Source organism: Lineus longissimus, chromosome 17 (assembly GCF_910592395.1).
Source record: "Lineus longissimus chromosome 17, tnLinLong1.2, whole genome shotgun sequence".
In the NCBI taxonomy this organism is placed as follows: Eukaryota; Metazoa; Nemertea; class Pilidiophora; order Heteronemertea; family Lineidae; genus Lineus; species Lineus longissimus.
Window position 1 is genome coordinate 10,437,346 of NC_088324.1, and position 16,490 is coordinate 10,453,835.

The window sequence follows — 16,490 nt, forward strand, 5'->3', positions numbered from 1 at the left end:
AAAGCATATGAGGCCCGGTAACCTTGCAATACTTTTTTTGCATGCGAGGCAACATCCACAGTCAATTTGAATGGAAACATATGTTACGGGGCAGCTGTCGCAAAACCAATCACGTCATTCACGATCATCAAATTATTATCTTCTTTTAAAAAATAAGAACTGGCAATACGGATTCATTCAAACTGGCTTCAAGCAGGGCTGTCACATTTAAGTTGGGTAGGACAACAAAACATTTCTAAGGGAGAATCCCCCGTCCTGCTTGTCCCATTTTATGCCAACTACCAAGCCCGACCATCTATAGTCAAGTTCAAATTTAGTACTGGCTACCACCAAGATGGAATGATTACATAAAAATAACAACTTTGGAAGCACAACCTTCACAATCACATACAATTTGCATTGATCTAAAAATATATATATCTTCATACAAAACTATAAGGAATTTCCCATTAAAATTTTAACATTGGGCTCTGCCAATTCCAAATTATCTTCCGTTTCAGGCAGATGTACACACTTGAAGTTGCACAAAATGTATGTTAACATGTGGTGCAACTCAACACGACTTGCATAATCCTCGTAATGTTCCGGGTAAAACAGACTCGTGTTCTTGCAATCAAACATTGTTCTCCAGTTAGGGAGGTTATCGTAAGGAAATGACCTTAATTTCATGCCCGACAATTGGCAGAGCCCCAATTTAACCACAACCACCACACGCTTTGGTTAGACAATTAACTAGCCCACATGGACATCGATCAGTGGTATATCTACTGCGAGTCACTGAACACCATATTTGGGAACCGGTAATTTTAAATGCTATAACCGTAGATTAGCCCAAAGAGAATGACTTCAAAGAATTTCTACAACAAACTACTCATTAAAATAAATCTACATTGCAACCTTGCTATAACAAACCTCAAGTGAATTCATTTTTTTCGAGAATTGGCATTTCTATAAATCTAATAATCTGACTGGTCAACCAAGCAATCTGCCAGCAGGATCTGTATATGAACTCACTGACACCTGCCAATCGCACAGCATGTATGCAGGGAAGCTGTCACTGTCGTATGAGTTTTGCAAAGAGGTGTTAACTTGGTCATTTTGACCCTGGTCTGTTTTGTTCAAAAGCACAGCCTAAACAAACAATTCAGCCAACACCATAATTGACAATTAGACCTGTTGTTGGCCATGGTGATCCAAGAGAGTCTGTCGTATTCAAGGAGCGCGACCTGTCTGATTATGAATTTGTACTCTTTTTACCGCCCTGAGTTTATAATTGGCTTGGATCGTAAGGAGTTTGTAATAGCAAGGTTTCACTGTTAAGGCAGGTGATGATACATTTCACTCAAGGATGCAGATTTAACGCACTGACTCACTTCCACATTGATAAAAGTTCACTCACTGTAAATTAACTTATATGACTGCATTTGGGTATTTTGAAGCATAGAACAGCCCATTTTGTTTTTTATGGCATTATTTCAGATACAAAGATGACTGATGAGATGACAATTTGAGAAAAATATTCGGCTTTGTTGAAGGAAATGGTTACAGTAAATGCAAATTCAAGTATTGCAGTTGACCCTGACCCTGTCACGGTCCTTCATCATGTACAAGTGTTTACAATAAACCTATCCCCATTGTCCACCTCAATGACATACACACAGCTTTACTTTATCAACAACAAACTTTGCGCAGGATCATGGCCTCGAGATGGACAATTCAGCCGAAGACTGTTCAATGGCAATAGTCTATTCGTTGAGGACACACGTTTTCACGAGAGCTTCCGTCACGGAGTAGGGATCACAATTAGACGATGGACGCCTGTCCTCGAGGTACCCACAACCATCTTTCGCACACTGACGTGGGATTCGAATACTGCAGCCGCGGTTGGCGATACCGGCAGAGAAGTCGTGAATACTTGAGGTTTCGTGCTTGCCTGTTAGGCGGCGTTCGTTGTCCTTGCCTTCCTTTGGATCGTAGGCCTTGATATGACGCATGTGCTGCCCAGCGAGACGGTCAATGGCTGTCTGTATTACCCTAAAATGATAGACAATTTTTTTAAATTGAGTTTAAATGTAAACAGGTTTAAAGCTAAAAGGTGTGTGCATAACTGGGAATTCTATAAGGTGAACACCATTTTAATGCATACAAATACATTTATGATTCTTCCTATCTTTTAAAATCTAATTCACGCATTGCATGCAAGTCAACTGACATGAAACATTTCTAAACGTTTAGCTATCTTTGCACAATGGAATATTCTGACATCATAAATAATTCCGATGACTTGAGGTCATAAATCCACTTCTATCATAACTGACAAAGCATGCTTACACTTACAGAATAAGGTCAGGCTTACATAATTGATATTTGGACATTGGTCTCGCAATTCAATGGTTTTGAAAACAATTGTTGTAACAATGTATTGTCCAGAAGTGTTTTCACTTTTATTTTACGGTGGACTTTTGTCATGCTCTTCACACTCAAGATAATACATGCAAAGATAAGGTTTTGCATAAACATTTTCATTTGATATCTGAAGATTCACCCGGGCCAACTGGAATTTCCGCATTGGAGGTCATACAACAAAATGAACAATGGACGGAATATTCCCACGTCGCGTCACACAAGTCACATGAAACCATACTTACTCCATGCCTCCCTGCTCCCTCATACCGAGTGTACTGAAGTTACAATGAGCACCAGCACCATTCCAGTCGCCCTCCATTGGCTTGGGGTCAAGGGTCGCGATGACGCCGAAATCCTCTGCAACACGGTGGAGGATAAATCGAGCTATCCACAGCTCATCACCCATCTTGATACCCTCGCATGGTCCGACTTGGAACTCCCACTGAAAATGGATAAAGGAACTTGTATTGTAAAGAAATGTACCAACCGTGGGAATGCCTGCGAAATATATCATTAGTACTAAACTTTTTAGTGACAGAGGTATGCTTTTTTCATCAGGCCAAGAGACGATCCGAGATCTATTTCATTACAGAAACATCTTCCGATATATTTGAAATTCATTTCATTTGTCGGTCAATAAAACTTTGGTGGGACCAAATTGAAAGGGCGACATTCTTAGTGAAAATTTTTCTGCCTCTAAAACACTTGCAGTGAGGAGAGGCGTTGGCCAAATCACAGTCTCTGCTTGACAGTCTATACAATCACCACACAATAAAGGAAAGGCAGTTTTGCCCACACGCTCACAAAGAGCGTTACAGTACACTAGATCTATCAATATATTGATGACGATTGGACACCATGTGTTAAATCTGTAACATACACTAACATGACAGATGATATAGATTATATCATGCACAATAAACAACTTTGCAATCATTTCCACTTCCATGTTTTTAAGAAATTAGAACCAATAATAATGCTGGACTCGTACTATGTACACAGTCAAATAGATAGCACAACTGCAGGTTGCAAAAGCCAAAGAAGACTGTGTGAAAAACATGGACAGAATGTTACCTGCGCTGGCATAACCTCGGCATTGGTTCCAGAGACGGTGACACCAGCGTATAGACACGCTCTGTAGTGAGCCTCGACAATGTCACGTCCATACACGCGTCCTGTACCGACACCACAATAGTAGGGTCCTGAAATGACGAGGAAGAAACCAGGCCTATAGTTAGCGCCAATGATCGGATTATCAAACTGGGATGGGCTGGGTATACCTAGTAAAAGTTCTGTGCTGGCAAGACATGACCTTTTAGGCAGTTGCAGTGATGCATCTCACTCAGATTTCTAGACAGGCGAAGTTACAGGATCATACACTATCTGCATATCAGTCATTGTCAGTCAGATGTATCCCCCCCCCCAGCTGAAAACTGGCATGTGCACTATACAATCACATAAGTGATGTTTTTGTGTCAATATCCAAACCCGCAAGCACATATTCACTACCATTCCATCAATCATATTCAACGACATTGTCAGCTACAATATGTCAGCATCTGAATTTTCTTACCTTGTGGGCCAGGGAAACCGTTCTTAGGCCATCCAAATGGGTGTCCGTCAATGTCTAACATGGTATACTCCTGCTCAATTCCAAACCACGGCTTTGTGTCCTTAGATTTTTCCATTACTTCGGCACACGTGTGTCTTTTATTTGTTTCTGAAAATAAATTCAGGTATTCATGATTATGCAAGAGATTTTTCAAGACTTGACTATGACATGTATGACATACTCTATGAAACAGTCAAGGAACCTGATCATCCAATTCTAATTTTACTTGTCCTTTGCAAGAAGCATTCAAAGAAGTAAGATTTTGAAAAACTCCTACTCCGGCAGACGCGAATAGGAACTTTTTTATCTGGCCCTGATTTGTTTGTAAACCTACCTGTTGGTTTCCCATTGTATTTTTTCGTCTCGCACAAAACAAGTTTGTTCTTTCCCCGTCGGAATGGATCTCGGTAAATGGCAACTGGGCAGAGATAGACGTCGGAGTTCGACCCCTCGGCCTGGTATGTACTTGATCCGTCGTAGTTCCACTCTGGGCATTCTGGGGAGAGAAATTTTTAAAAAACATTCTAAGATCTCGTCACAACTTTGAAACTTCTTTCTTTTAGTTTTACAGGAGATTGTCCTCTCCTGTGAACAGAATTATAAAAGCCATTTCCAAACCACCTCGTCAACACTGGCAAGTCATTCTGACATCGACATGAGAGACCCAGGGATTGAGCAGCACTGATACTACAGGTTGCGGTGGACAAGGGCGACCTGAGTTATCATCCTCTGCCCAACTAAAAAACCCTGAACCAATGAATACCTTTAGGATCTTTGGGTTCCTCAGTGGCAGTTCTTGATTTGCATCTCAGACCTTCGCCTGTTCCGTCAATCCAAACGTACATGAGCTGGACACCATCGTCGGGTTGGTCCAAATTCAGATAATGTTCAAGTGTCGATTTATCAGTAAGATTTGCGGGTCGGGTTTGAAATGAAGCCATCTTGTTTTAGAGATTATCTGTAAAAGAGAATAAAGATATTCTGTTGAAAAGCAGTACGAATACGATGGAGGCAAAGTTCCATCAAAATGTCAAAATTTCCACTCACAAACTACATGAACTGTACACGTGACCTGGTACATAGGCAAAGTTCATCACAATGTCAAAATTTCCACTCACAAACTGCATGAACTGTACACGTGACCTGGTACAACTCCAGCAACTTCCCAGATACATCAATAATTATCTTTTCCCAGGTCTCATGGCCTTGACATGACAACAATAGAAATGGGTCCTTAACCTACTGTTTACCCATTCCGCAGTAACAGGTGGTAATAGGGATCATCTCGTATTCATAACTGCTCGATGCCATGTCGAGATGAAATTTTTTTATCTGGGGAGGGGTACAGGCATTTTGCTTCCTTTCACCTTTTAAACCAGCCAGCTGGTATACTTTAACTCTTCGAAGCTTTCACAATTCAACCTTTTAAAAAATCTCTTAGCATCACACCTTTTTTCTCTCAAAAACTTCAACCAGAATGCTTGCTTGCTACCATACTGATCAAATACCACAAAGACTGGGTTCTCCACAGGGTTTCCTCCAGAAGGTAGGGTGGTGCGCAAGCCGTTTTCCCAGTGTGCAACAAGGTCACCAGCAATTAGGTTTGGTTACAAATTCTAGAAAGGTAGGGCGGCTGCTCCAGAATAGGGTGGGATGCCCTGACAAACTGCCTTGTGGAGCCACAATGATAGACAGAAACCTCACAGTCTCAAGGCTGGGCCAAATCTCAGTTGTTGAAATGCAATGTAATTTGCCATAATTATCCTTGTCATAATAATCTACATAGCGAACAATGATCAAGTTCAAGCCATGTGACCAGTATTCAAACAAAAGTTATTTATCATGGACTCCGGACTGTCTTCGATTGTTAGGAAACGGGCATCTCAGAATCAGCTGATAGTGCCTGTTTAGGTAGGTCAATAGGTTGGGTTTATATTGTGAAAATCAGCTGATGGGCAGAATCAGTTTAATAGGGGCCTACTAATACTTTGACTACGTAAATTTTACTACCTCCATATTAGGAAATCAACTGTGAAAGGGGTTGTCGGTAGACAATAGATTGTAGTTGCCTTCAGCATTCAGCAAGATTTTTAAAATAAAGACTTAAAATTCATAATTCTTCATATTTGATATTGACCAAATTTAGGGCGATGCTTACTTACTAAGAAATCAGACTTAAGATGTATTGTTAGGCCTAGGCCCCAATATAAAAAAATTAAAGTTATTATTCGCCCAACCGTTCTGTCTCGACTGAAGATTTTCTGCGCTATTGACCCGACGACTCAGTTGATGACGTCATCGGGCGGCCAACGGACTCGAAGCCGCCACTAGGGTTACTGAGCGGGAAATTAGGGGAAGGGCGGCGGATGTAGGTCAAGCGGGCCTGTCGGTTGGACAAAAATTCACCAATTTTGCCCAATTTCAATCAAAATTATCAGAATTCGAACAGCAACCTTGTCAGCAGACTTGCGCCGGACGGCCGGGTGAATAGTACCAAATTCCTTCACTCGAGACACGACAGCGTCGGGTCTGGAGTAAAGAATTTCAGTATTGGTCACCCGACGGTCGTGTACACAGGACCGATTTCCTTCACTCGAGATCCGACGGTCGGGTCAACAAGACCGATTTCCTTCAATGAAGATCCGACGGTCGAGTAAATAATACCGGTCATAAAAAATATAGTAGGAAGTGTATATAAAGTGATGTCAAAATAAAAAGCAAAGATTTTTTTTCACATTCGATAGGGTAGTAGTTGTGATAATCACCACTCTGACACAGCAGTTATCTATACTTTTTATATACTGATTTACATTTAAAGACTGCTCTGTACAACCCTATCATTCATCTACAGTACACATATAACACAGTTCAGTGTTGGTGTGTACACAAACACCATGTACACACCCAAGGGTACACACCCATCAATCATGTACAGACACAACACACATAGGCCTAATAGGGGGGAAAGACACTTTCGGTAAACGTAAAGATGTTGGCACGCAAATACATTAAAAGAAATCGAAAACATACACATAGAATGTTAAAATACGGCATCGATTTTGGTAATGCTCACCTATTATCGCACAGAATTAAAGAAATTAGTCGTAAAAATCTGCGGTCTCGAACGTAGTACGCACATGCACTCACGCTCCAAAATGTTCGCCAATATACTCTGCAGGCACGATGATTGGACATCGCGGGATTTGATTGGTCGCCTCCTCAAAACTCGCCGACACTGGTGGTTCAGAAGAGTGGATCTCTAATTCATTACAACAACAAAATATGCTAGCGCTGGTGACGCCGCTTTCTAAGAGTGTTGCATCACTCTCAAAGCGCATGTTTGGTTTCTGGAAATATTCCATCCTGCTCTTGGAGGTGCTGTTCATTATGACATTAGTGAGGTTTCGCAACCATCCGTTTAGGCCCTACGACGACGTTTATCTATTGTGTGAGTTTACCTGAACAATAGATAAACGTCGTCGAAGGGCCTAACCGGGTGGTTGCGAAACCTCACTAATATCAAAGAAACACTTCGGCTCGGGATCGTCCACGCATAGGCCCCTGAATGCTAATTAGCTATATATTATTTCCTAGCTAATCTAGCTCATTGTTTAGCCCGATAATCCCGCTAATTAGCATTCAGGGGCCTATGGTCCACGGCACCAAAAGTAATATGTTTCGCAATGTGAGGATTGGGGTTTTTTTTAGGAAAGTAAGCCCCTCCACCCTAGACTCCCGAGGCATGCGCACTCCGTAGGCCTACGCCATAGTGGACCGGCCTCGTCCCGCACCCTTATAAGTTATAAGGAGATCCAATTAGGATGACGCAACCAATGGACTGTCCCGGGAGCCTATGCCCGACTCGACTAGATGCTCGAACCATTACATATGGGGCCACGTGCGCGTTCCAACTTTCTATCGGTGGGATTCGAACCAGCGCAAAAAGACCAAAGCAGTGTCGCCCACCGCCCCCGCCCCCGCGCTGAATATGTACCGGCTACCGCACCGAATCTTTTGTATCACGCTGTGATAAATATAGTTAAAAATTCAAATTCAAATTCAAATTATTTATTTGCACAACTATCACAAGTACAGACAGTATGGCATATACATGCATGAATATTACAAAATAAAAGACTACATTAAATATAGTTCTTTCCGCATCCGCTAGATGGCTGAGATAAGTATTTTACTGATGCCGCGTGATGCCGATGCTGTCCATGCTGTCATCTGTCGTAGAGGAATCGGAGATTGTCCGATTGTTTCCGATCATTACCGACAATGTGTGGCCAGTGCCGGTGATGACTTTTGTCCTCTCCTAGACGGATATCTAAGATCTCAACTCTAATATGCTGTGACATTGTCATGTGTCCGGGAAGAACAGTAAAATCCGGGCTAGAATTCGAGGCTGAGGGAGGTAAGCCAATTTGGCCTGGCGCCCTTGCATTTGCCAGGCATGGGCACTGAGGCCAACAAGGAGAGCACTGAAGCCATCTCGGACCTATTCCTGAGAGTACCAAAAGCCGCAGATAAAGGGAACAAGAAAATTTATTGAGAGTGTAGCGCAGCGGGGACATGCACGGGGATATGTTACCATAGTTACACCCGCTCCTTGATGCCCGGGAGTGGCAATATAATGGTTTGTCTGGGTACGGTCAGGCGGCGTTCCTAGCCCTCGGATAATTGCGGCACTGACGGTTAGAATCTATGATGGAACAACATAGTCGTATTTAATATGGACTCATCATTGCCAGCGGGGGGGGGGGGGGGGGGGGGGGGGTACACATCAGTGTCCCGGTTTTGCCCGGCAAAGGAATCTTTTTGTCGAAGGCATCTTTTCTGATACGTCATGAGTTGTAAGTGCGAAGAAGATTCACTGCAACATTTTCGAGAAGTTTCCTGCCGCCTTCATAAGTCTCCAAGATTAGACAATCGCGGAGGATGAGCCATGAGACGACCATAAAAACTTACGCTGCTAATTAATTATTAGCGCACTTCAATTAAGTTAATGACTCTACGGTGTTAACTGTGACACTGCATTGATGACACTTGCCGCAAAAAAGAGGCTTCAGTGAAACATCCCCAACTAGGCGAAGATATGGACGAAGCTAAAGAGGAAGGCATGTTACCTTCGAATTGTCGGAGGGAACTCATTTGTAAAATAATGTATCTATAGTCTTCACTTGAGATCTCATCTTTCAAACTATTTGTTTGACATCGAACCGTTAAAAACAACACAATATTTCAAATGATACCGGCACTTTTAGGGACAGAACTGTGCTGAGGCGTCACGCTGCGAACTTTGACGGCATCCTGCAGTGCGTTTTGTCACTCGGAAAGAAAAGAGGGCCGGAGTCAATGCCCCGGTAAACGGTACTAAAACGTCCCACCCCTACTTCGTTCGAAGCCCACACTTAGCGGTCAAGAGACATTGTCCGACTCCCTTCATGATTATAACAGAACTGGGCGCAAGATGTCAGTATTCTTCAAGAGCATTGTCAACACAAAGTACCATTTTCCAGAATTGTTTTTAATTTTCAGCTGAATGGTTTTCCATTGAGGATGAGATATCGCGATAACCTGCATCGTCTGTTGGGAGCTAGCCGATAATTTCTTCACCGTCGCTGCACCCTGGGTTCCATATGTCCGCATTGTTTTCAAGCGGGGACCTTTATTTTTCCAGTAAGAAAATAATGGGCCTCCTAATGGAGTTACATATAAACATCCCTTAGCGCAGTTGGAGGCTGATCATCTGCAAATCCGATGTTTTGGAAGAATTAATTTTGTGAATACCATTGACTGAGTCGACACATTCAATGTGAAGTCATGGCGGCGATAACAGTACCGCGCCAGTTTCAGTGAAATATGAAATTATATTCTATAAGAACCATGAGCTAGGCAACAATTTCTTGCGACATAGACCAGGGCGACGTAAACTGTGTGTTATCCCAGATATTTTAATCAGATCCTTAGCTGCGTTGTCGAAACGTATCAAACAGCGATATCGGCACTAGTATATATACAATGTATATCTTGGCGAAACTTGGTAGGCTTTTTGGGATACTTTTCAGCGTTTCTCGAGCCAGTCGTGCCATCTTGCAAGCTAGCCTTGGATTATGGGCGTGGCTGACGACCGCCGTCCCCATCTTGAGTCCTTTCAGCCAAGCGTCTGACTTCAGACTGCTCCCAATCAAATTAATATCCCGCGGCTTTTCACATGAAAAGAAAACAGAACCACCATGAGAATTTTCCGCTTTGGTTCCTCCGAAATATCTTCAACAGTCCAGACACAACCCTTCCTCGAACACCATGCGAGGCAGCACCTCAACAATGCCATGTTTTCCTTTGCTGTTGTTTTTCCCTTTCTCCCCGTGCGCGGGGCACGTGCGCACGTGACAATAGCAAACCTGTTCGCGGCCAACGGTCATCGTCTGGTTAGCTTTTGTGGTCAGTCAAGTGGAAGGGGCGGTCAAAGTATTGTCGCAGCGTCCGTGGGTTGTGTCCAGCAATGTCAGAGGTTAGTTGCCGTCGAGAGGGACCAACGTAATCGTCATTACCGGAATCATTAAAGCGACAAAATACCCTTCACGGCGGAGTCAGAGATTAACGAAGTTTGTTGCTGGCCAGGGGTTCACCAAGCCTGTTCAATGGACAGCAACGGGCGAGAGATAACGTCAGAAGTCGTCGCCGGCGGTGTCAGGGGTTAGTTAAGACATTCAAAGCCTTTGTCGTGGTTTGGTTTTAGTTGTTGCTGACCAGGGAAGCCAGAGGCGTGGTCAGATGAGTCCAAGCGATAGACGATAATTACCTGTGTCGTTATAGCAGCAAATGGTGCGTTGTTACTTGTCTTTCTGTCACTGCGTACATCACCTGCTATGGGCAGATGAGATCAGAAGGACACCAACATCGGAAAAATAAACTAAACTTTTGTGTCGAACAATCATCTAAATGCTTTTTACATTGGTTCATATTGGGAATTGGGAAATGCAAGTTGGCCAAAACTATGATACGACGGGAATTTCTACAAATTCCCCCGATTTTGTCCGCCCATGATGATCCCTTGCCGGGCCCCTCGTGATTTTGTCGGTGGCACCTTCGATATTTCCGATGATTACACGACTTAACCATCCAGACGTCACCGATTTTCGTTCTTGACCTTCGTGACCTGTTCGAAATAAGAAGCCGTAGAAAGAAAGATGAGGTCATTCCACGACAACTCGATTGCTATACAGATTGAAGTAGAGTGCTAATAGCCTATTGAAGGCTTCTTTGGCTGAGAAAAAGATAAGTCGGCTTTTTGACATCGCCCTTTGCGTAGGTTTCATATCAAAATAAAAAATGGTGCAGCAAAACAAAGAATCGACATTATGTTTTTAATTTCATTGTTATAGCGTCATTTCATGCAGATCAACTTTATTTATTGTGTTATGTTAGTTCCTTATAACGGGCACACCCCATCTGTAATGGAACTTAATCTAATTAATTTGCATCTGAATTGTAGGTTAATGACATTTCTTAAGCTGAGGGATTCTCTTAATTAGATTAGTCGCTTTAGTTGCACTTTCCATGCGCCCGTATTACATGTTATACGGCACTATTGCGCTTCACGAGATTTTAATAGACAAATTTGTGCCACAATTAAGATGAGTTTTCGTCATGAAGAAAAAAATTATCAAATTATATCATTCCCTGGAGATCCAAAAGTAACGTTGGATTGGCATAAGCCGCCAATTTCTAAAAATCATGACTTTGTAAACAAAAACATGAGAAAATACGACTTTATTGAAAATAAGATTTTTTTTCGTCATTGGTCAACAGCAGATTCAGTTTTGTTGTAAAGAACATGTACCGACTATGTTCAGATGGTCCCAAACATCTATGATTGATAATGATGATACACCATTCAAGCAGTGTTAGGGTGAATAAGATTAATTCACCTTTAATACTGTATACAAATGATTTGTCAGCTTCTTTGTATTTGTATGTCCAATCATGAATTCTTGATCTTGTGACAAAGCGAGGTACTTTTGTTTTCGGATCAAGGTTGCATCGTCAAAAGGACGAGAATCAGACCCCTTTGTCGGCCAAGGAGAAAAATAACGAAACGGGGTTGAGACATATCCTGTCGCAACGTTTTGGACATAATGGACTAAAACTAGAGCAGACTGGCTAATTCTCATAGGCTTGGTCTTTTCATTTGTAAGAAGAGGTGTCGGTCATGAATAGCTAATTGCGGATTGGAGTTTCGTGACCTGAGTGGTGCGAATAAAAGGGGTGCGGGGACTAAATTCGAAGAGAATTAGAAGGAACCCATGAATAATATCAATACATTTATGCTATTGTATCATTCTTTCATCTATAGATGATAAATGTGTAAAAAATCGAGGAACGAATCGCAATTATACGGATCTTTTCAAATGTTCGAATCAGCGGAAACAAATCGACACCAACTTCCTAAAATGGCCGCCACGAAATGGTAATGAATCGCAGACGATTTAACAAAGTTAGAAACTGAGGTTAAAGGTCAGAATATGATGAATTGAACGCTTGATTTTGTAGTTTTGACTTCGAGGTACACCTGTTATCACTTCGAGTCCCATATGTGATTCACTAGCGGTAGATAGCAACCCAGTATTTAAAAATATTGAAGTTGAACGGTTGATGTGCATTAGCGGGTTTGCCCGATTGAAAATTATTGGTGTATGAATCCACGTCTCGGAACTGGGTGTGGCTCTTGGCTGGTTTTGTGTCCGGTATTGTTAAAATGTTATGGCACGTTTACTAAGCAAGAGGGGCGGGACTGTCTGGGCGATATTAGCACGGGAGCCTGTCAACGCAAAGAAATAAATGACAACTTGTGAATGCCTTGTTCGCGTTCGGCAGATATTGCGAAAAACCCGAGAAGCGTGCCGTTTTTGTCAAAACGTGCAAAGTTGCTTTGTCCTAAAATTTTACAAAGTGCCGGAACATTGTCGACTATTGATAGAACGTGATTTTAGTGAATAAATTATAGGTAATCATTTTCTTAAGGGAATTCTTTAACTTAAATTAATTTCTAACTCACGTCTGTCACAAATTTTCTGCAATAACATTTTCGGCTATAAACTAGAAACTAATTCGTACCAGACCTCTTGGGCGTGTAGAAATAGAAAAAAAACCTCTCAAAGCTGCAACTGTTAATTTGCGCCCTTTAAATTATGTTGAAAAACATCAAATTGGCGCGTTCGAAATTCCAGACATTTGCTATTTAATTTTGATGTATTTCCTTGATCAAAGACCCTTCCTGCCCCAGCTGACACAAATATCATGCCCTTTTGTAATTTCACGATATATCACGGCGCCTCCCGTACTCAAAATGTCTTTAACCCTGCGTGTAATCCCTACCCCGACCCACGCAGTTCAGCCCATCGAAGGCGCAGAAAAGGCAACACTAACATCTATTTTTCAAATGCCAACAAAGTGAATTTCATTTTCGACCAGGTCTGTTCCAACCCCTACAGACTGTCAAATAATTTTGAAAATATTATCTATTTTTCATGCTGGCCTTGTTGACCCTGCTGTTTCGAACAGTGTACGTGACCTTGTTCAATGAGTTATGGACATGAATGTCCGCTTTTTGTTAAGTTTTTTGATGAAAAGAACCTTCAGAAAGCTGTACATGTATATTTGGCAGCCATATTGGATTAGAGGCAAAAACCAGGGGCGCCACGAGATGTTTTTGAATGAGTATGGTGTCAGGAGCACAAAACCATTGAGAAAACATTGAGTGGAAAAAATAAAAGCTTTCCTTGGCTTAGCCTCTTCTATTAGCAGAGCTTGGGTGAAGATAAGAATGGACATACTCCTGCAAGAGATGAACAACCAATGTGTACCATGATGTCCCCGGGTCATAACCACTGAGAACAATGTCCGAGGCGGCATTCGCTAATCAAGTTTAACGAAGAGGATGAGCATGGCGTTGACCATCAGAGATACTGGGTCTATGGCAAATCAAGCGAGAAATCTCATTAAGACAGACCATGCACCTGATCATATCTCGAGAGGCAATTCAAACAGTGTACTTAGTGAAAGGGGGACAATAGGCAGAATCTAGAGGTTGAATTGGTAGTCTGCATTGTTTTCCACCTCAAGCGTGCAAAATCGCTTCCAAATCAATTAATAGCACATCAAAACGATAATTTCTTTAGATACCCAATACCCAATCCAATTAATAACTCCTCAATTAACAACACTTACTAAAATCAAATCTTTTTCTCCCTGGGATAAGCATTCTTAAACACCATCCCAACTGTTCCAACATATGGCTTTACAAAACTGCATGCTGTAGGTATAATGAACAACCGAAATTAGCCAAATTTGCTCTAATCCGGGCTTCTCTGTCGGTGACGAATCGGTCATTTTGACAGTATTCGAGGGTCTATCTAAAAAGCCCTTAGATTGTGAATGAGTCCAGGCTAGCGTTAACTGAGCACATGTAAATGGCACGATAGTGCAAAGTATCTTATTAAAAGTATTTGCGATCAGTTGGAACGGTAGCCTGGTCGGAGGCAATCATGATGTTTCCATTTGGAGTTCTCAAGAATTCTTTGGGATTTTGAGGCTTTAGGACTGTTTTTAACGCGATGTAAAACACAGGTAAGTCCGCATGGTCCGACATATGGACAACAAAAATTGCTGCCAATTTGAAACAATCAGTTTCAGCTTACTCGGTTGGACAATATCAGGAAGAATACTAAGACGTATCAACTAGAATTGGCGAATTCGTCCGAACAGAGTGCACAGCAAACAGAATAAATCTTTTACCAAGTAATGATGGATAAAACTCAGTGCGGTCTAATTTACAAGGCGTCGTCTTAGAATAGGCAACCTGTTCGCATTTCGGACAATTCTTCTTGGAGCTGGACTGAGGAACACCGACCCAATGCAGGATCCTTGCGGGGCGTCCTCATTATCCCACCTCAGCTCTCACGGGCATCTGGTGGTGTCTTCCCCGCACAATAGCGAGGTGGGGCGGGAATCAAGATACAGGTGGACGGTTGTTACATTAGGTACATCTCGGATAGACTCGGAGTGAATGTTGCATACGATACATAGTTTGCCTGGAACATTATGTTGATGATCGATGAAATGAGTTACTATTGTGTGAAATAGACAGAAAGCCAAAGCCGAGACATGACGTCTCGACCATCGGGCAATTTGGTGCGCCATTGCCGCCAATCCCTACTCTGTCCACGTTAAACATGTTGAAATGCATCGAATGACCATGTGCATGATATCAGCGTGAATTGAATATTTGGAACCGGTATAGTGGTGCACTATGGAATATACATGTATATGCGCGTATTTCAAAGTTATTTCATCTTTACCACGTCCAGAGTGATGTCTGATCCACTCATCGATAGAAATAAGCGCAAGCTTACCGCTAGAGGCAACCACCATGATCGAAACCCAGAGAACAAAACCGAAAGATTTATCAAAAATGTATAACAGTGATCTAAGCAGTTAATGGGATTGGCATTACTGCCCCGAGATGGTGCGTCAGCAATTGGCGGAGTCGGGTTACGCTGTGTCAGCCCGCGCGGACCGTGAGCGCCGCGCAGGGACTCGGCGGACAGCGCTCTTACCTCTAGATCCCCTCAAGATCACGGGTGAAGACATGTGATCAGATGGAGGTCGTGATGACATGTAACCGATATGTTATGACAATCAAATTCTCGAGGAAATTAATAACTCCCTTGCGCCGTCAAACACCTACAAATTTCCAATTCACGGTAACGCGAGATCTGCGCTTCGGAAATGCCACGTGCACGAACAGGTTAATCCAACTGCTTTCTACTCTCCTTTGGTCCGTTCTGCAGTTACTTGGCACTGAAGCAGTGTACTAGAAGTATCATATACGCACAGTGACTACAGTCAACTGTATTGGAATGGTTGCTTTAATGGACCGCGGGTATTAAGCGAAGAAAAACAAAGGAAAGAGCAACATTAAACAAGATGGCAAGTGCTGCGCACGCGCAACACGTGACCTGGTTGTTTTTATGTAAACAGATATGGCCGATTCCGGTGACCAGATTTGGCCATCAAGCTGCCAGAGGATTAAGTTTTCTTCGTCCCTCCCCGCAACTTCCCTCATGTCAGTACAAAGAACCTTACCAAAGTGAAAAGCGTGCAACAGAAAAAGTAGGATTCATTTCATTTTTGCTTTAAGATTACTGATTCTTTGACGTCGTAATGATTGATATCGTCAACCACTCCCTTGCAAGACTGACTATATACCCTCCTACGCAGTGGTTCATAAAAGTTTATTTTTTCGTGAAGAAAGACTCGCATTTGAACCCCGCCACTGCTAGGAGTGTACTCTGATTATGTCATCTTAGGTAAAGGACTCCCCGACATATCAAAACTTAGTACTTCTTGTCCAAAGACAATATTTCAGCCCGGCATGGCTACGCAACCATAAAGTGACCAACAA

The 16,490-nt window shown here is 42.4% G+C and overlaps 1 protein-coding gene across 1 annotated transcript; it reads right to left on the reverse strand.

Moving 5' to 3' along the window:
* Positions 1-7,200, reverse strand: LOC135501141 (glutamine synthetase 2 cytoplasmic-like). Its single transcript, XM_064792997.1, has 7 exons — positions 7,092-7,200; positions 4,782-4,976; positions 4,353-4,514; positions 3,980-4,126; positions 3,481-3,608; positions 2,649-2,848; positions 1-2,034 (listed from the first exon to the last, which is right to left on the reverse strand). Exons 2-7 carry the CDS (start codon positions 4,957-4,959, stop codon positions 1,746-1,748), a joined length of 1,104 nt encoding a protein of 367 aa, XP_064649067.1. The 5' UTR covers positions 4,960-4,976; positions 7,092-7,200; the 3' UTR covers positions 1-1,745.
* Between the last annotated feature and the right edge of the window lie 9,290 nt (positions 7,201-16,490).